The sequence below is a fragment of the Plutella xylostella genome, chromosome 17 (genome assembly GCF_932276165.1).
Source record: "Plutella xylostella chromosome 17, ilPluXylo3.1, whole genome shotgun sequence".
NCBI lineage: Eukaryota > Metazoa > Arthropoda > Insecta > Lepidoptera > Plutellidae > Plutella > Plutella xylostella.
Genome location: NC_063997.1, coordinates 5,491,242 through 5,510,524, shown reverse-complemented (window position 1 = coordinate 5,510,524; position 19,283 = coordinate 5,491,242). Strand labels below are relative to the sequence as shown.

At 39.8% G+C, this 19,283-nt stretch overlaps 2 protein-coding genes and 1 long non-coding RNA gene across 4 annotated transcripts; 1 reads left to right on the top strand and 2 right to left on the bottom strand.

The window, feature by feature from the left end:
* Nucleotides 1–1,248: 1,248 nt before the first annotated feature.
* On the bottom strand, nt 1,249–12,721 carry LOC105383163 (facilitated trehalose transporter Tret1-2 homolog). Of its 2 annotated transcripts, none has more exons than XM_048626712.1 (9): nt 12,597–12,721; nt 10,324–10,525; nt 9,612–9,709; nt 9,098–9,232; nt 8,587–8,670; nt 8,145–8,423; nt 7,838–7,958; nt 7,148–7,282; nt 1,249–2,788 (listed from the first exon to the last, which is right to left on the bottom strand). In XM_048626712.1, exons 2-9 carry the CDS (start codon nt 10,367–10,369, stop codon nt 2,199–2,201), a joined length of 1,488 nt encoding a protein of 495 aa, XP_048482669.1. In that variant the 5' UTR covers nt 10,370–10,525; nt 12,597–12,721; the 3' UTR covers nt 1,249–2,198. The 2 variants fall into 2 exon arrangements, with proteins under 2 accessions (XP_048482669.1, XP_048482670.1); XM_048626713.1 differs by having other exon boundaries at nt 12,550–12,710.
* LOC125489762 lies at nt 5,126–6,262 on the bottom strand. Its single transcript, XR_007267223.1, has 2 exons — nt 5,714–6,262; nt 5,126–5,481 (listed from the first exon to the last, which is right to left on the bottom strand). It is a non-coding gene; the product is annotated as an uncharacterized LOC125489762 (long non-coding RNA).
* Nucleotides 12,722–12,953: 232 nt separating the features above from the next.
* LOC105383132 (eukaryotic translation initiation factor 3 subunit D) lies at nt 12,954–19,282 on the top strand. The gene is made up of 10 exons (XM_011553148.3): nt 12,954–13,249; nt 13,362–13,552; nt 13,829–13,985; nt 14,400–14,509; nt 14,932–15,070; nt 15,574–15,734; nt 16,041–16,172; nt 16,683–16,889; nt 17,540–17,735; nt 18,636–19,282. The coding sequence occupies exons 1-10, from the start codon at nt 13,057–13,059 to the stop codon at nt 18,794–18,796; spliced, it is 1,647 nt and encodes a 548-aa protein (XP_011551450.1). The 5' UTR covers nt 12,954–13,056; the 3' UTR covers nt 18,797–19,282.
* The last annotated feature ends 1 nt before the right edge of the window (nt 19,283 follows it).

The window sequence follows — 19,283 nt, the reverse complement described above, 5'->3', positions numbered from 1 at the left end:
AATCCGACTACTAACGTGCTGAGTTGTCAAATAATAAGTAGGTGTTTTTATCAACCTTTTTTTGTTATCGCCAATAATAATAACTATCAGCTGCTAAAGAGTGCTTTTCAGCTACAATTATTTTTCATTTGAACACGTTTTCTATAATTAATAGTGTTTAATATTGTTTTTACTAAGGGGAAATCTTCCGAAAGATGTGTGAGATTTTTACTCACTATAACCCTTACGGTGGCCACCATCAATGTGGCAATATGTAGGTACCTCACCCTACTAGTGTAACTCGATTGACGTATGGGCTAACTTAAACACTGAAGGACTTTATCAAGATAACGGTTTCACTGAATAGTCATGAGTTTCCGAACTTCACACATTTGCATCAACTTTCCGAAAACTACTTTATTTTAATTATATTCATGAGATTGCCCTAAGAAAGAACTCAGTTGGTACTTAGTGCTGGGTTTTTTTACTCCATTAGTGTCATTGATAGGAAACTTTTGTTATTGGTACTTTCAGAATATACTTAGGTAGGTAAGTAGATACCTTAATCAAATCTACCTACTGTGTAAGACTATCTGAACCTCTTCCATAACGAGTCTTGTAACAGATATGATTTCATTGAAGTTGAGGCGACAAAAACCTACAAAACAGAATACCGAGAAAAATATTTCTTTATTGAGAGCTTAGCGGACGCGCCGCGACTCCGACGCCGTGAAGAAAATAAAAGCGGCATCTCATCTTCAAACTACAGCACTGAAAATTAATATAGCTATTTCACATTCAGTGAATTCAAATTGGGCAATAAAATTTTTGCTTGCTTTGTACGGTGCGACGTTATGGCGTCGTACGTCTTTGTAATGGTTTATTTTATATCATAAGATATCCTCAATGTCACAGTTCTGTAGAGCGGTGTTATGTAATATAACTTCTTGAATTGTTTACTGGGGTCGAACCTTTGTCGGACTAACTTTCCAAAGAGTTACCTATTAAACCCTTCATATTTAACTAATCCTGGTACACTATTAACAGCAATTTATCAATTCTTACCTACATCTCACGGCGCTGAAAAAAGTTTCTACTAGGGGAAGCTTTGAAATAGGCACCGACCTAGATACGGAGGCTACGTTCCCAGAAGGCAAACTGCTCACTCGTTACGAGGCGTGTAATTGCGTAAAGTGAGCGCAAAGCTACACTAGACTCGGCATACTAAACCGCGCTGCTAACTCAATCGAAGGCAAACAGTTTACCTTCTGACGCAGCCAAAAGATGTTCCTTGCTGAGTCCGTCAAACGTTTGTAAACCGCAACCACACAGTATAGAATGTACAGACAGACCATAAGCTGGTTAATTCGAACCGCGGGGCACACTCGGCCTCCATAAGCGGTTTGGGGGTGGATCCTGGAGGTAATCCGGCCACAGAGTCTCCATAAGCGATTAGCTGATTAGCCTCCATCATGTGATAGCCCTAGTCAGCAACCTCAATCGGATTTACCTAATAATACGCACGATAAACAGCGTATATCTGAATCAAACTCTATGAGTGGAAATATGTAGTTTTTTATCAATAAAACAGTTGCGTATCCAAAAGTTACTTTATTTCTTAATCTTTAAACGTTGTATAAGTACAAAAGGGAAGTTAATTTCTTAAAGTATAAGTACAAAATAAATGTATAATTCTCATTGAGACTTAATTTCTATAATGTTTTCAGCGGTCATATTCTAATAAATCTCCATAAGCAATTTCCGTCAGTTAACCATTTACCTACATACAATGAAATTAAAATTAATATAGGATCTATCTATCGTCCATGATCCATCCATGGCTATAATAAATTCGTATAAAGGTGCGTGCAGATATTGTACGGCATGGCTCTATCTCTATATCCGGCAAGTCTATAGAATCCGGCAAATATCCTGCAGTCCGCGAATGCCGGGAACACACACATGCCGTGTAATATCTGGTAAGCATCCTGGAAGATCTGATGTCATATCGAGTCAAACTGAGATTACATATTTACATAGTTAGGTTAACTTAAAAGTATTAACTTGAAACTATACCTACCTAATAGCCTTATGTATTTATATGGCATGTAAATGCACTAATTTGGTCATTTGTTTACATACTTATACCTATAAACTTATTTACATCCCATAAAAGCTTAGTAACATGATAAGCAGGATACTGTCACAACTTATTTTGCTTACACATTATTAACTTTATCATTTAGGACCTGTAGTTCTGTCCCGTCTATACTAGCACATACAGCACCATTTCTCTCTTTATGTAATTCTTCAGTTTCATCCACATCCTTACCTAAATTTCCTTGCAACAAAACCTGTATCTCTTGCAAACTTTTCCCTTTGGTCTCAGGAACAAATAAAATCACAAATAAAGCACCAAAAAAGGTGACACCAGCAAAAATCCAGAACACACCATAAAGGCCTGTTACATCCTTAATAGTTTGATAGCTTAAAGTCGTGATGAAACCAACTATTCCTCCGAAAATGTTTAAGGATGTCATAGCAACCGCCTTAACGTTAATGGGGAATATTTCCGCTGGTATTACAAAGATTAAGGAGATGTAGCCGAGTGTAGATATAACATTTGATATGACGATGCCAGCAAAGGGTATAAAGGCAATATGGGATAGAAAGGTATCTTCAATCTTTATGACCTCTTTGAGGAAGAAATAGGTCCCAACAAGAGCTAGGAAAAGTCCGGTGCCGAAGAATGAATTGTAGAGAAAAGGTTTTCTGCCGAATCGATCCACTAGCATGGTGGACATGAGGCCTGCAAGATAAATGCTTAGTTTGAGGAGAAGATTAAATTTAATAACGTATTTTGATTTCTTTAATTTGATTGCTACGATCTAGAATAGCACAAAACACAAGAGCTGCGCAGACACTAAAATCGACGCGATATTATAAAAGCCAAACTGTCTTATTCATAAAAAAACCTTAAAGTAGGTTTACTGAGCTCAATAGTTACGGAACACATTAAGCCTATTTGAGGTTTCGTAAAAATCTCTATTCATAATAGTTCCGTAAACCTTCAGTAACTAGTTATAGTGATGCTAATAGATTTCACAGACCAAACATTTTGACATTTACCCTATTAAGTTACCGGTCCGACGAAACCATAAACAAAAATAGCGAAAACTTTCATTCATTTATCAATCTCTATTATCTATGTTAGCCACGGCGCGGCACTTAAAAAAGTTTACGTTGGCTGAAAGGCGCAGTTGGCCAAGCCAAAACCCACAAAAAAAAATTAAATTTTTACGTTACCATGGCAACTTATTTTCAGCAAATATTAACTCACAACAAATGTCAAATCGTCAATAAAGCAGAACAGCTGTTGACCGGCCGCCATGTTTTTGTACAAGAGGAGGCTTACGGAAGGTGTATAGTAGGGTCCAGCCAACTTTAGCATATCAAGGTTTTACGAATCAGTTGGAGAGTTCTTTAGCGCTATTGATCGTTTATGAATAAAGTTTTTTTGACATTTGCTTATAGCAGGCCTATAGGTCTCCCGTAACTTTTTATGAATAAGACCGTCTGTCTTATTCATAAAAAAACCTTAAAGTAGGTTTACTGAGCTCAATAGTTACGGAACACATTAAGCCTATTTGAGGTTTCGTAAAAATCTCTATTCATAATAGTTCCGTAAACCTTCAGTAACTAGTTATAGTGATGCTAATAGATTTCACAGACCAAACATTTTGACATTTACCCTATTAAGTTACCGGTCCGACGAAACCATAAACAAAAATAGCGAAAACTTTCATTCATTTATCAATCTCTATTATCTATGTTAGCCACGGCGCGGCACTTAAAAAAGTTTACGTTGGCTGAAAGGCGCAGTTGGCCAAGCCAAAACCCACAAAAAAAAATTAAATTTTTACGTTACCATGGCAACTTATTTTCAGCAAATATTAACTCACAACAAATGTCAAATCGTCAATAAAGCAGCACGCGTAGCACAGTATGGCGGTGACAAGATATAAATGACAGCTAGTTGCAACAAATTGTGTGATACCAGTTGTCCTCACAAACGCTAACATGGCCAACACGAAATAATCACTACAAGATGTGAGTTACAATTTTGACAGCGAGATTGGAAGATTTGTCTTATTTCCTAACATGGGTGTACCAATTTATCCACACATGTCTCAGTTTGACATTTGTTTAGGTAGCATTATATCACTCAAGTTCGAAGGTGGTGATAACATGTGACACAAATAATTATTTGTTTAGTTTTTGTTAATTTCATCCTTGCTCTACAAGAAGAGATGCAGGAAAGGAAAATTACTATAATACTTATAGGAAGGATGATCCGGGACTCTAATAACCAGTTGAAAATGCTTTAAAAACAACATTTGTCAAAACACACATCCTCTTTTTTATTTGACTAAAATTATACATTAAGTATATTACTTATATGTAGCGGTGTTAGCTTAGACGGGTAAGCGCCCGCCCCTCACGGAAGAAATGTGGATTCAAATCCTGTCGCTCACATGTGCTAAGAAGTTAGATAGATAGACATTAATTTGTTCCACTTAAACATTTGTACAGTTAAATTAAGAAATGTGTGTGTTGAAGCAGACCAAAAGGGAAGCAACTCAGTGCATATGTTTGCCCTTAGGAACAAACCACTGATTTTCAGTTGTCTCCCATATACTTTAAGTTTGCCTATTCACGTCAAAGTATGTAGGTAATGAAGTGGCTAATTGAATAGTTTGAATGCTAAATGTGGAGTTCACGAAATGTAAATCATATACATTTAATAAGTCCGGCACACCGGGCAGTCAGCGACTGATGCTAATCCTTTCTCCACAGCGACAAACCCTAGTCAGGCTTTATTATTTATCAACAACACACTAACTAAAATGAAGTGGCTAATTGAATAGTTTGAATGTTAAATGTGGAGTTCAAGAAATGTAAATCATATAAACTGTACATTTAATAAGTCCGGCACACCGGGCAGTCAGCGACTGATGCTAATCCTTTCTCCACAGTGACAAACCCTAGTCAGGCTTTATTATTTATCAACAACACACTAACTATAAAAAAATAAGTGGATATGCTAGCATGTACAACTAAATTAAATGGTTATAAAAATATAATATTTTCTTTAGGTAAGTAAAACATTTATTAAACTTTTAATTAATAAATTATAAAAAGTATACTATTTCACACACCATAAAAGCATATTAGGTATTCTTAGTTATCAACTATCACAATAATCAGTCTGAACTTGGCTTATATCAGTCATCAAATAGGTCTCATAGTATGTATGCCAAGTTTTTCAACTTTTTCAGTTAGGTGCCGCTCCGGTTCATTGTATCACCACAAGGTTGCTGATGTCATCTGACCATCTTCAGGTGGTTTCTGCCAACAAGAGCTCTCCAACCGTGTCTAGGCCATCATTTTCTGACCGGTTTTGACCATCTTCCGTCTTGCCTACGAGCCAATTTCAATGTTCTGTAACAAACAAAAATGTTTCATTAGATTTTAGTTATACTTATGAACTAAGATTATGACTCCTATTGTCATCTTCATCATCATAGCCCATCACGTCCTCACTGCTGGGGTACGGGTTTCCTTCCAATGAATGGCCTAGTTGACCAAGTACTGCCAAGTGAAAAAAGTTTTTTGAGTTGTTTTGTGTGCATGTGCCCAATTATAATAACATGTGACTGGTACTGGCACTTACCTACTGTTTTTTCCTTCCATTGATTATATAAATATTATTCAGTCAGGCCGTGGGACAAGCATCGAAAATGATATTCTGCTGCGTCCGTCAGGATCCTTCCCGGGCTTTTTTCTCAAGGCCTATTAGCTCCTGGGTCCGGGTAGACAGTGGGTGGGTCATCAGTCAGGTGCATGCTGTTTTTGATCTTCGTCTCAGGGATCCGGTGCATCGGTGATCGTGCCGATAGCAGGAGCTCCCAAGGAATCTGAGCGTGCCTGGTCGGGAGCAAGCTTGGTCGTATATCATTTGATGAGACGATGTCCAAGAAACTCAATAAAGTAGTTTAATGAGCCAATATGAATCCATGGGGTAGCGCAAAGCAAAGTAATATTACCAAAATATTACACTCAAAACTCTCGAAAGCACCAAACAGTCAAAATTTTCTTCAAGTTTGACGTTTGGTGACATTTTAATTGTCAAAAAACCATAGACAATACAAACAACAACCACAAATGAGAGATTTTCGGAAAAAAATAACATTTGAAAAACCTATTTGCACAGAGCAGAAAAGTTACAATGTCACTGTGGCTTATATCCAATCACGCAAATAAAACGAGTCCCATGTACACCCTATGCTAACATTTAAGACTGATATCAAAAAGTGACTCAATTTAAACAGTCACTTCACATCTTGTCTTATTATGGCCATACTAGCCGTGCTGAACAGCTGTTGACCGGCCGCCATGTTTTTGTACAAGAGGAGGCTTACGGAAGGTGTATAGTAGGGTCCAGCCAACTTTAGCATATCAAGGTTTTACGAATCAGTTGGAGAGTTCTTTAGCGCTATTGATCGTTTATGAATAAAGTTTTTTTGACATTTGCTTATAGCAGGCCTATAGGTCTCCCGTAACTTTTTATGAATAAGACCGAAAGTTTATGGAAGTTTGTTAACTTTTTCATAGGAAGACAGCTGAAGCTGTTTTATGAATTTCGGTATGTAGGAAGCTGACACCCTGTTAACACAGTCTACTTTTTGTCCCGGAATTCGAACAAGTTTTTTTTAAGACGAACTAAAGTTTACTGGAACAGCTAGCTAGTTGATAATAACATTCATCTCTTATATTCATCCCTTGTTACACCTAACGAGTAGAGTGGCCGATACAGTATCCTCGACCGAGCACTCTGTCAATGAGGAGGAAAACGCAAAGCTAATTCCAGATCTTGCCACTGTCGACTAGGCCCGATTCTCCAGTTCTAATTAGTTAGTTCAGTCGCCATTTTTTCCCCCAATAATGTAATTAATCAGAACCTGAAAGGCACACTCGATTGTGCGGCTTAAGTTTCACTTGGTTTTCTTCCCCACTGCTAGCCGTTCATTGATCGAGGATCGGCCGAGGATACTGTCTCGCTACTCTACTCGGTAGGTGTAACAAGGGTATCATCGTGACCACTCACCTACAACGAACCTCACGAGTCCAAACACGATGAGTACAGTCGGCAGCGGCAGACGCACGCGGCTCTCCTGCACGATGCGGCCCAGGTACTGCTGGATCGTCTTCGCGCCGCTCATTATTTGCGCCATTTTCAAACCTGTTTGTTACCGTGATTTTGTAAACATTTGGTTCGCTTAATTAAATTATTTCGGTTGTGTCTGATAAAGACCCAAAATCCACCGGGGTAGATGAGTTCTCGGGTGTAGAATGACCTCCAACCATCTTGGCCAGAGTATTTTGACACCACTTGACCACCATGTCCAGCAACCGTACCACCTCCGAACATTTGCAACTAACAACCCATGCGCCATGCAGCGCCGGTCAAACATGTGTCAGATCCATACAAATTACGTCAGATTTGACAGGATGATCGATGATGGTAACCCCACAGGAATGGATGATTGTTGTCTGATGATGGAAAATAATAACTTAAAAACGTGACAAGTAACGTCCTCTTGTGTTATAACATGGAATTAAACACTACTTCTACAAGACTCCTATTTGTAGGCATCCACTCGTATTGTAAGTAGCCCGACCTTCCAAGCTTCAGTTTGTGAACAGATGGCGCTGTTTGATTTACGTCCCGGAGGTAGGTAGGTGTAGTGTGTACAAAACTCATGTTTTATTAGTAAGTATTTAGATTAGAACTCACCTGCCGCGATAACGATAGCTTTCCTGTACTGCGGTCCTGTAAACAGTTCCCAGACTGAGGAAGACCTCTTCATTTCATTCTGTACATTTGCCTGTAATGATGCCAGTTCTTCGTCGAGAGTCTGAAAATAAGTAGGTATAAAATAAAGAATTTAGTTGTGATCTACTCAGCCATACGCGATTGTAGGTACCTAAGTAACTATTATTCAGATATGTAGTTAAACCAAACACACACACTACAAACATAGACAGCTAAATAACACCTCTGATTTCCAACCGATTGTTAAAAATAATCAAAATAAAAATACCTTTGCATTCCGAAAACCTTTAAGCCTTCCCAATTCCTTTCTAGCGGCACCCACTCGGCCCTCCTTCAAATGGTAATACGGAGACTCAGGGATCCACAAACAAGCACAAAAGTATCCAACTGGCAACACCAGAAGCAAACAATTAATCACGTAGTAAGAGACAAACGACCCTATGGCCATCATCATAAGGCTGCCCAAGCTGAACATGACGCGTGTGGAAAGAGACAGAGTACCTCGGATGTCCTTGTCTGCTATTTCTGCGAGGTATATTGGCACCACCTGAAATATACAAAGATTTAATGTCTACACCTAGGTATGCCCGTTTTATAGACTTTATATGTTTTATTTATTGGCTTAATAGTAGAATAGGACACCTATGAAACAATTAAATTTTGTCATGTCCCAGTTTTTACGGCTATCTATTGAATGTTGCCATACTCACAGTTCCAATCATACCAGTTCCACTGCCCCAGAGGAATTGACTCAAGCAAAGCATCCATCCCTGAACAGCGGATAATGCGAACACCTGAAACAACCCACACCATCGCTCATTCAAGTGTTTAGTATGCGCCACGCCTGAACTTTTACGGCAAAAGCAGGAAATAAAATGTAAAACTCCTAAAATAAGCGGTTTCTAGTGCACAGCTTTATGGCAACGCGGACTCCACATCCTCCGTACATTATAAGTAAGTATATTATAATATAATGTAGTATTTTACCTGTGCGCTAACCACCACCCACCACCGTCCATTTAAGCAGCTTCGCTCGCCTCTCAAATCTAACGTAACTTGGTTGAATGTGACAGATGTTTGGCAGGCGAGCGACGCTGACGTGTGGTACGGTAGGTTTACCAAAGTAGGTAATAAGATCTACGTAACTCACAGCACCAGAAACGTAGGGGAGAGCAGGTTTACTTAAGTAATAATCAATCTAGAATATTCCACATAACTCACAGCACCAACAACGTAAGGCAGAGCGCTGGCCAGTAGCGTGGCGCGCCGGCCGAGGCGGTCACACACGAACCTCGTGGCCAGACTGCCGCTCATGAACCCCGGCTCGTTCATAGCCAACATCCACGATATCTCCCTCTGAAAGGAAGATGAGGGTTACTATATACTGACGAAAAACGAGTGTAATAATAGATCGAATTGGAGTAAGTAAAAGACGTTGTGACCAAAATCAAAAATGGAATGTTATAGATAGAGTAGGTACTCTTTACTTGTACACCAAGAAATAATGAACAATTTTACATAGACACTTAACTAGGATACAACAGGCGGTTTTATCGCTTATAGCGATCTCTTCCAGACAACCTTTGGATGAATGGACTAAGAGGGAATGTTGAGATAGTTTGGTCACATTGAAAGGATGGATGAAAGAAGACAGACGAAAATAATTTATTATGGGGAAGAGGAGTTTCCGTAACCGACGTGCGTGTATGAAGAGACATCATTTTGTTTTACTTACATCAGTAATGGAAATATCGGTCTCATTATTGTGCAGCTTCATCAAGACCGGGGTGGACCAGGCCGTGATGACACCCACCGTCAGTGACGCGATTGACACTGGAACACAAATTGAGAACATTGTCCACAGCACATGCTGAGCTGGTGCCTTTTTGAAGCTCTTGACACCAACATGTTGTAGTGTTGTTTATTTTGTACTTATTAACAGACAATTATTCTTTTTTGTTGGTGTTCGATACTGTATTTTTTATGTTGATGTCAGTGTGTCAGTGATCAAGACGACCGAATGGCGTAGTGGTTAGTGACCCTGACTACTGAGCCGATAGTCCCGGGTTCGATTCCCGGCTGGGGCAGATATTTGTTTAAACACAGATATTTGTTCTCAGGTCTTGGATGTGCCCGTAAAATGGCAATAGGCCCGCCCCCTATTACATTGGGACTAACATAACACTCTGGCGAAAAGTGGGTGCAGCAATGCACCTCTGCCTACCCCACAAGGGAGTACATTAGTACAAGGCGTGAGTGCGTGTGTGTGTGTGTGTGTGTGTGTGTGTCAGTGTGTCACAAAATGATTCAATCTTTATCTTTCCTATCCTACTTTGCTCACAAAAACTAAGTACCTATAATATGTACCTATACAAGTAGGTACTTAATTATAATACATAAGTAGTAGTACAATAACTCGTAAGTATAACATAATGATCAAAACTTACCGCAGAAGGTTGTAATGTACTGTACTTTTCTGTCACCCGATTCCATATTGTAAGTATGTACTTAGGTAGGTAGGTACAGATGCTTTTGACCTTAATGTTTGTCAATTTAATCTTAGCAAAGTATCCGGTGGCAAATCGTAGACATCATAGTAACCAGTTTACTTTTACATAGATAACAGCTGTTAAATACACCTATCTAAACCTGAAAAAGAAGTAAGGTAACAAGTTACATAAATATCGATACAGTAACTTAATGAGGAATTTTCAACCATAGCCAAAGCCGATTATAGATGGCGCTAGTGAAACCTTCATACCTTTCAGCTCTGCATCTTTTTACAGGTTTTAATTATCAGCCGTTGATTGGAGTCATTTTACGGTGAAGTGTAAGGACAAATTTTAATTTTAATTGATTTTTTTTTTTCAAGTGAACTGTTTTTGACTTAATATCTTAAGATTTTCACCTATTGTTAACTGATTTATAAACAATGTAAACTATATTGATAGATTAGTATGTACCTAACTAATTTTAACTGTATGTGTAACTCTTGATTAAAAAGTTTAATTTCATATTCTAGTCTTAAGTACCTACACCTTCTTGTACTATTCTCAAACTTAGCGTAATTTTGTGAGTTGTGCGTGGCAGAAAAGTGCCTACAACCCTTTTTGTATCTCTGCCTACCGGTTCTCGCGATACGATACAGGCTGTGCCTAGTGCGAGATTCCTCCTTACTACTTCTGTTTAATCCGTGTTAACGAATGTACTTACCACTAAGAAAATACATTGCTTTGTGGTACTTACCTAACTACTTAAATTATTTATCCCACTATTAGGTACCTACATACCTACTGTTTCAACATGTGTCTAATGGTGTCAATGAATATGATTTGATTTGATTTGAAATCGAGTTTGAAATCATAACTTCGGTTGGAAAGCGTTTTTTTTTCAAAACTGCCTAGGTTTCACCAGCACCATCTACTATAATCGGCTTTTGTCTATGGTTGAAAATTCCTCGTTACAGCCGCCGCTGGAAAGCATTTTGTAATCCGCCTAGGCGTTATGTGGGTAATTTTTTTGAATACACTTTCCTTAATAGGGGGTAGGGGAGGGGGGGAGGGGGGGGGAGGGGAGGTAGTACGCCCCCCATATGCCATCAAAAATTGCCGGCGGTACTTAGTTTTTTTTATATGATTTTTTTAAAATTTAACCTCAAAATGTATGAAATTTTGGTAAACAGATTATAACTAAGAAAAGATAGTAACTACTTCCTTTAATAATATTCAGTATCGTATATACTTAGTTAATGAACATAAAATATGACTTTTCCACGGCTCCAGCGCTCGGACCGCGACGGCTTGTTGCGTGTACCTCGTCGCAGGCGCCTCACTCGCCTTCGCCGCTTCGGCTTTTTGGTCGCCTGCGGCGACCAGCCTCAGCAGCTCCGGCTACGTTCGTCTGCCTGCTCCTCACCACACGCAGCCGTCGCGCTCCTTCGCGCTTCCGGCTTTCTATATACACTCTAGGGCGGTGTCTAGAAGGACTAGGTGGAAAGGATTTCTATATTGATTTCTATTTTCATTGAGGGGGGCTTCCGCCCCCCGACCCCCCCGAGCAGGGGCGTGCCCCTGCACCCCCTGACGTGGAAATCACAAAAAACAGCAGGGAGAACATTCACGTAACCACGAAAGAAACGGAATGAACTTTGACAGTTTGTTTTTAAAAACCCAATATGGCGGTTTTGCGTTTTATTTCATCATCATTTTAGCATAGACAAATTATTGTTCTGAGAAACTTATGTAAAAAAGTCATTATATTATGTTTATAAACTAAGTTATTTCATTTATTTAAGTCATAAACTAAGATATTTAATATTATTAAAGTCATAAACTAAGATATTTAATATTATTAAAGTGACAACTTACATCTTTCCTTAGTGTTTGACGTCTAGACCAAAATTCCATACATTTTGAGGTTAATTTTTTAAAAAATCATATAAAAAAAACTAAGCACCGCCGGCAACTTTTGATGGCTCAGAAGGGGAGTACTATCCCTCTCCCTGCCCCTCTGCAACTTACGCAACTCCTATTAAGGAAAGTATTCTTAAAAGCCAACCCCTGATTTTATCAAGGAGACCACTTATCATAAATTTAATCTTATTATTAGTAGTCTGTGGACTTGACCTATTTGTTTTTTTGTATGTAGGTAAAGTGAAATATAGGTTATGTTACCTTCGTTTAACTGCATTATAATGTAGAAATAGCTAAACTATACTTACTAAACTTAAACAAACGTTTTTAATTAAGTGTTCGAAAGTTCTCATTCTATACTAATGCTTTATTTGATAACATTATTCTTTAGAACGAAACCACAAAACAAAAACAATACAATCACAGAGTATAAATAAATATGATGGCTACCTATTCTGTGATTAATTTATTATCAGTGTTTTGCAGTCCATAAACTACCAACACAAATTAATATAATATAGTATTTTAAAACCTTTTTATTTAAATATAACTTACATAAGAAACATTATCATCCCAAATACAACTAAAAGATCCGTGACATAATCATAATCGAAAACGTCAAGTCTTTTTAGTCTATCAAAACAAGACAACAGCACAACACTATTTCCTTTTTCTTTCGCTTGACAGCTGTGATAAAAGTGTCGTGTGGCATGTTTCTAAAATATCGAAAATAATTATAATATTGGATAGATTGGAAACAATTCCGTGATGTCGGAACACGTACTGCCGACCGAGGAGCCGATCCGTTTCACGGCGCCCCTCATTCAAGACAACCCAACAGGATGGGGTCCTTGCGAAATGCCGGATCAGTTTCGGGACATGCCCTACCAGCCGTTCAGCAAAGGGGATCGCTTGGGTAAAATAAGTGATTGGACCATGGTACAGGATAAGAAGTACCAAAGTGAGTAATAGCTAATAGCACCAAGTTTCATTAAATTAAAGTAGAAAGTGAGTTTTGAAGTTGAGGTTATGATTATGTCGTTCCAATTTACGCAAACTTTGTTACTTTCTAGACAAGTACGCGTCCCAATTCGGCGCCGGTTCGTCGTACGCGTACTACCACGACGAGGACGAGTCGACGTTCCACCTGGTGGACACGACGCGCGTGCAGAAGCCCCCGTACCAGCGCGGGCGAGCGCGCGGGCAGCGCGGGCGCGGCGCGCGCGGGGCTCGCACCCCCGGCGGCATGACCACGCTCAACAAGGTAGCCTGCTTACTGTGTAAAAAAAATCATATATTATGTGTATAAAAATGTAAACTAAACATATTATGAATATGGTCAGCGGTGTACACTGCTGCTGCTCACAGATGTCTCCCAAGCGATACAACTGAATTTTATCGTATTTTTAACATCCTCCATGCCCCCTATCTTTTACAGATTGTACTAATATTTTTGTTTTGTTAACTCAAACCTGTCTGATTTATCCAATCCTTACAATAACTAATTATTTTTTATTTATTATAATATTCCTAATTACAGCAACAACGTGACCGCAAGCTTGGCAAGAGATGGGGTCAGCGAGGTGCTCCCATGAAGATCAGGGATGCCTCCGTCACCGTCCGGCCCACCTGGGTCACCATCGAGGATATGGACTTCCCTCGATTGGCTAAACTTTCTTTGCCAGGAATTAAAGAAGGTAAGAGATCTGGTCATTATGTACTAATTATACCTTATGCATGAAATGTGCGGATTTACAAGAAAATTGAGCCTCCGATAGTATTGTGTAGAAAGTGAAAGTGATAGAAAGCTGATATCCACTGACAGCCTATCTGACTATCAAACCCTTTCACTACTGCAAAAACCCAACTCCATGTTAAGTATTTGTTACTGTTGAAATGCTAAGAAGAATAAAAATATCCCTTTTTGGTACCTATTAATATATTTTTTTAATGATTTTGCAAACATGTGATTTGCTATGCATGCTATACAGCATTTGTATTGAGTGAGATTAGCTTGGTAAGTTAGCACTCACGCTGTCAGGCACCCTTTATTATTTGCTTCCCCTTTTTATAGGTATAGATTTAATAATCATCTTATTTAATGATTTCAGGTGAAGACATTGTATGCGCGGGTACCCTGGAGTACTATGACAAGGCGTATGATCGTGTCAACGTGAAGCATGAGAAGGTTCTGCAGCGTATCGACCGTGTCTTCCATACTGTAAGTCACTCAGTTTCTACTAGCTCTTAGTTTCAATAAAAAAATACTGTAACAGGAATGGATGTTACAGATGTAAGCTTTAATTATATATTGTTCTCTGTGTCTATATACCCAATATAGCCTATTCTAATGAAACACAACAAAAACAATCTAAAACACCCTCCGGCCTGCTGGACTTAGAAAGGCATAGGACCACTGTTGTTTTATCTTTAGAGAGGCCTATGTCCGGCATTAGACATTACAGGCTAATGATGATAAACCAAAAATGTATGAATGTATATCTAGAAATCACACTGCTAGTGTGTAATATAAGCCCGTAATTAGTCCATGTACGACATAAGTCTCCTCCAAGACTTCAAGACTAGAGGGTTATTCCCATGTGGCCCTACTGCATATTTCAACGATGTTTTATCTGCCACCAGGTGACGACCACCGACGACCCGGTGATCCGGCGGCTCAGCAAGACGACGGGCACGGTGTACGCCACGGACGCCATCCTCGCCACCATCATGTGCAGCACCCGCTCCAACTACTCCTGGGACATTGTTATTGAGAAGATCGGTATGAACTTTACAACTTGAGTATTACATATATTGTGCAATGCAAAGCATGGCATGTTCTAACTTACATATAAGACCTATGTAACCAACCTGCATTAATTTGAATTTGAGTATTTTAATCTGTTGAATACCGTGACAATCAGACAGTAGACTAGTACAGGACGCAAAAGGTTAATACGAAAGAATGGAAGGAGCCTCCTCGAGTGGCGATACACCTGCTCTTTATTTACCACCGGCCCTAACGCTAACTGCCCATAGTGCGCTAGACATAAATAAGATTGATAACGTCGCTTGGAGAGGCTGCTTTCGTGAACCTCATAGGTGCTTATGAATAAAATCAAAAAGTAGTAGTATTTAAATACAAAACACTCAAGTATTCTAACCTGCTTATTGCGAAGCTAGGGTTTCTTTCGTTCGCCCCATAAGCCCTTATGACCAAATGAAGATAGACAGATTTCCTTTCTGTTCAATAAGTACATAACAAAACATGTTTCCTCTTACCAGGTGACAAGTTGTTCCTGGACAAGCGCGACAACACGGAGTTCGACCTGCTGACCGTGAACGAGACGTCCGTGGAGCCGCCGGCCGACGACGGCAGCTCCATCAACTCGCCCCGCAACCTGGCGCTGGAGGCCACCTTCATCAACCACAACTTCAGCCAGCAGGTGTGTAGTTGATGATAATTAACTAATCACTGAGTAAGAGAAGTTGACGATCTAGAATATGTAACAAATTAAAGAGTACCGGCAACGGCTAAATTAAGAAGTACACAAAAGGCTCTTGCTTTTTTCATAAAACTATCTCCTTTATTGGCAAGTTGGTTGTGGTTCTTTCATATCAAATGCTTTTCTTTGTTAGTATAAAATTAAATAATGTATTGTATAATATCCCAAGCAATATTAACGCTGTTGATAACTCCAAAAGCTTTTTCTGCAATAAATTAATACTTAATTAAATTTCCCCATCCCCAGGTGCTGAAGAGCGGCGCGGCCGAGCCCAAGTACAAGTTCCCGGAGGGCAACCCCTTCGTGTCTGAAGAAGAAGACGGCGATATCGCCTCCGTCGGGTACCGCTACCGCAAGTGGAACCTCAACAATGGCGTGGTGAGTGGAGAATAGCTTGTTCAGTTATTGGCCAGTTGGCCGTACGGTGTTGGACATGTAGAAAGATACTTACTTACTTACAGTCCTGTTAATCCTCTGTGGAGCTTTAGGCTACAGATATTCTTCTCCACGCTTTCCTATCTTCACTTTATAAAGATGACCTACTTTATTTTATTCATGATGAACCCTTAATGGTCCACGGCTCTAAAAACATGCAATTCACTCAATTAGTGCCACAAAACTGCCCTTCCTCATCAAACCACTACCAGATTCTTGACCAAAGTGATCCATCCAGCTGGATTAAAGGCAGTCCAAGCTAAATTTGTCTCAACTCAAGAACTTTTCTACTCCAGATTCTTTGGCAGATGGTGTGGCTGACCCACTATCAATGGAATTTAAGAGTTGTCAGTCTAAGTTCTCTGACAAACTCTTTGTCACCTATTCTATTCCCCAACAAACCCCAAACAAGTACAGCTCTCATCACCATATATTTACCCCTCATCCCCGCAGGTTCTAGTAGCGCGTTGCGAGCACGACGCGGTCCTGCAGGGGCCGCAAGGAGAGACTCAATTCCTCACCATCAAGGCGCTCAACGAGTGGGACTCGAAGCTGGCCAACGGCGTGGAGTGGCGGCAGAAGCTGGACACTCAGCGAGGCGCGGTGCTAGCCAATGAGTTGAGGAACAACTCGTGCAAGCTCGCCAAGTGGACTGTTCAGGTGGGTTTATATTATACGCAGGTGAATTTTCATGTAGTAAAATTAACTGTGTTTTTTCGCGCCTTGTTTGTTATTTATAGGTCTTATTTTGCGCATAGATTGCGGTAGGTTAGGACTAGAATCCACTACCTACTAATTCTTTAGTTTTATTTATTATTATTTCGATGTTATTTTGTCAAGTGACTCGACTTAGAGGCACTTTTATTTATTTATTTAATGTTAGTGTACAAAAGGTGGACTTAATGCTAAAAGCATTTTCTACCAGCCAACCTACAGGAGGTACAAGAACTTTTGATGGTATGAAGCAACTAACCTTGAAGGCGCTAAACTATGCAAACTGCACTCACGGACAATGAAAAGGCTCCACTGAGAAACGCACCAAATTACATTACTCCTAAACTGAAAAGGCTAGCTTAATGACGCCTTCTGCAACATTGAAGTACATTTAACAGAGCATTAGGATATTACCATCTAGTCATATTTTGTTCAAATTTTAAATTAAATGTTTAAAAAAATTGGGGTTCTTTGGTGTCCGCAACAAATGTAGATGATTTTCTTTATTTAAATCCCATGTTTATGTCGTAAAAGGTGGCACCAGGTGACCAAAAACTAATCGAAACTACTGTGTTAACCAATCTATCACCCCACAGGCCCTGCTCGCCGGCTCGGACCAGATCAAGTTCGGCTACGTGTCCCGCACGCAGGTGCGCGACAACTCGCGCCACGTGATCCTCGGCACGCAACAGTTCAAGCCGCACGAGTTCGCCGCGCAGATCAACCTCAGCATGGACAACGCGTGGGGCATCCTGCGCTGCATCATCGACATCTGCATGAAGCAGAAGGATGGTACGTGGCTATTTGTATTTCTAAACCCCGCTGGTTAGGCCGTTTGTCCACCGCCGCCGTCACCGTCACGTCACCGAGAACGAGATTATTTCAGGCTGAGTTTAATTTGACTTGACGGTGAGGAATGTGCGGTGGAGACGCGAATAAGTGCCAATTTCTCCATAGTCAGTTATATAACCGACAAAGATTGGTTAATCAATTAGGTATACGTCACTTCATATAACATTCCTGACAGATGTGTCAAAAGTCAACCACTAATACCTGATTATGCTCTAACCGACTATGGAGAAAAAATTATGTACCGCTACTTCGGCGCCGTCATCTCGTTCTCGGTGACGTGACAGTGACGGTGGCAGTGTTTAGTGTGCTAACTAGAAAAATGGGATGCACTAAAGGAACCACACACTAGCATATTTAAGTTTAACCTTGCCATGCTGTCGACCCAGACGATGACGGATGCGGTATTCGTGAGAGCGATGTTAAAAGTTTTAAAAATAAAAGATCGATAATGTTATGTAAATTTGGTTTATTGTTCTGACTACAATCACATAGTCTGGCGAAAAGGCCTTCAGAATACCGAATTTAATACAAATAATTATATTTCTTCAACATTAAAATATTATTGTACTCATTATTGCACCAATATATGTACTATAAATTGTACATAAATAATTATGTCGATTCTGAAGGCAGAAATTCTAATTTTCGCATTCGCAGTCAAACTATAAATTTTTCTCGCAAAAATCTGTTATACGGGACCACTGATAGAATCGAATTCTAAACAAAGGAATTTAAGGTTTTGACAGGTCTAAAATTAGAATTTTTGGTTTCAGAATCGACATCAATATAAACCTAACTTTACCTACATTCCTAATAACAACGATGTCGGTTTTGTTGCAGGCAAATACCTGATAATGAAGGACCCGAACAAGCCGCTGATCCGGCTGTACGACATCCCGGACAACACGTTCGAGTCGGACGCGTCCGAGGAGAGCGGCGACGAGCCCGCCGACACCCCCTTCGCCCCCCTCTACTCGTACGGGAACGCCAAGAGAATTTAATCCTGAACAGCGACAGGTTTATGGTCACCGCACTGATAACCGTAACGTAAAGGTGAGTATAGACTACAACATTTACTTGTAACAGAACAACGAGCCGTTCTCTGATATGTTCTTGTGTATCATCATCCTTTTACGAACTTTGTATCGTACTTTTGCCTGTATTGTACCATTCGTAAGAACGTTACATTACACAGCATAGCTCGACAAAATGTTGTAATCTATACTCACCTTAAAGGTTGCCTGTTTTTCTTCTGTTAACCAGTAGAACGCGAGCTCGCGAACGCCTGGTTGACAGAAGAAACAAAGGCGAGTCGTTTACGTTACGCTTATATTTTATGTGCTGGGATCCGTATCTCTCCGCACAGTAAAATCATATACAGTCGAAATTCCACCAAGTATTACACCAATCTTTCGGATGTTAAACAACAGTTGTTTATCTTATTGTATTTCGTATTGTAATGGGCAAATACAATTTTATAGTCACAGG

What these genes read in the sequence shown, in the direction of transcription:
- LOC105383163 (XM_048626712.1), bottom strand. Translation starts at nt 10,369, where the DNA reads ATGGAATCGGGTGACAGAAAAGTACAGTACATTACAACCTTCTGCG. An exon ending in GTACATTACAACCTTCTGCG is followed by an intron (nt 9,710 to 10,323) that starts GTAAGTTTTGAT and finishes TTTGTGTTCCAG; the next exon opens with TGTCAATCGCGTCACTGACG. An exon ending in CCGATATTTCCATTACTGAT is followed by an intron (nt 9,233 to 9,611) that starts GTAAGTAAAACA and finishes TCTTCCTTTCAG; the next exon opens with AGGGAGATATCGTGGATGTT.
- LOC105383132 (XM_011553148.3), top strand. Translation starts at nt 13,057, where the DNA reads ATGTCGGAACACGTACTGCCGACCGAGGAGCCGATCCGTTTCACGGCG. An exon ending in ACAGGATAAGAAGTACCAAA is followed by an intron (nt 13,250 to 13,361) that starts GTGAGTAATAGC and finishes GTTACTTTCTAG; the next exon opens with ACAAGTACGCGTCCCAATTC. An exon ending in CTGCATGAAGCAGAAGGATG is followed by an intron (nt 17,736 to 18,635) that starts GTACGTGGCTAT and finishes GTTTTGTTGCAG; the next exon opens with GCAAATACCTGATAATGAAG.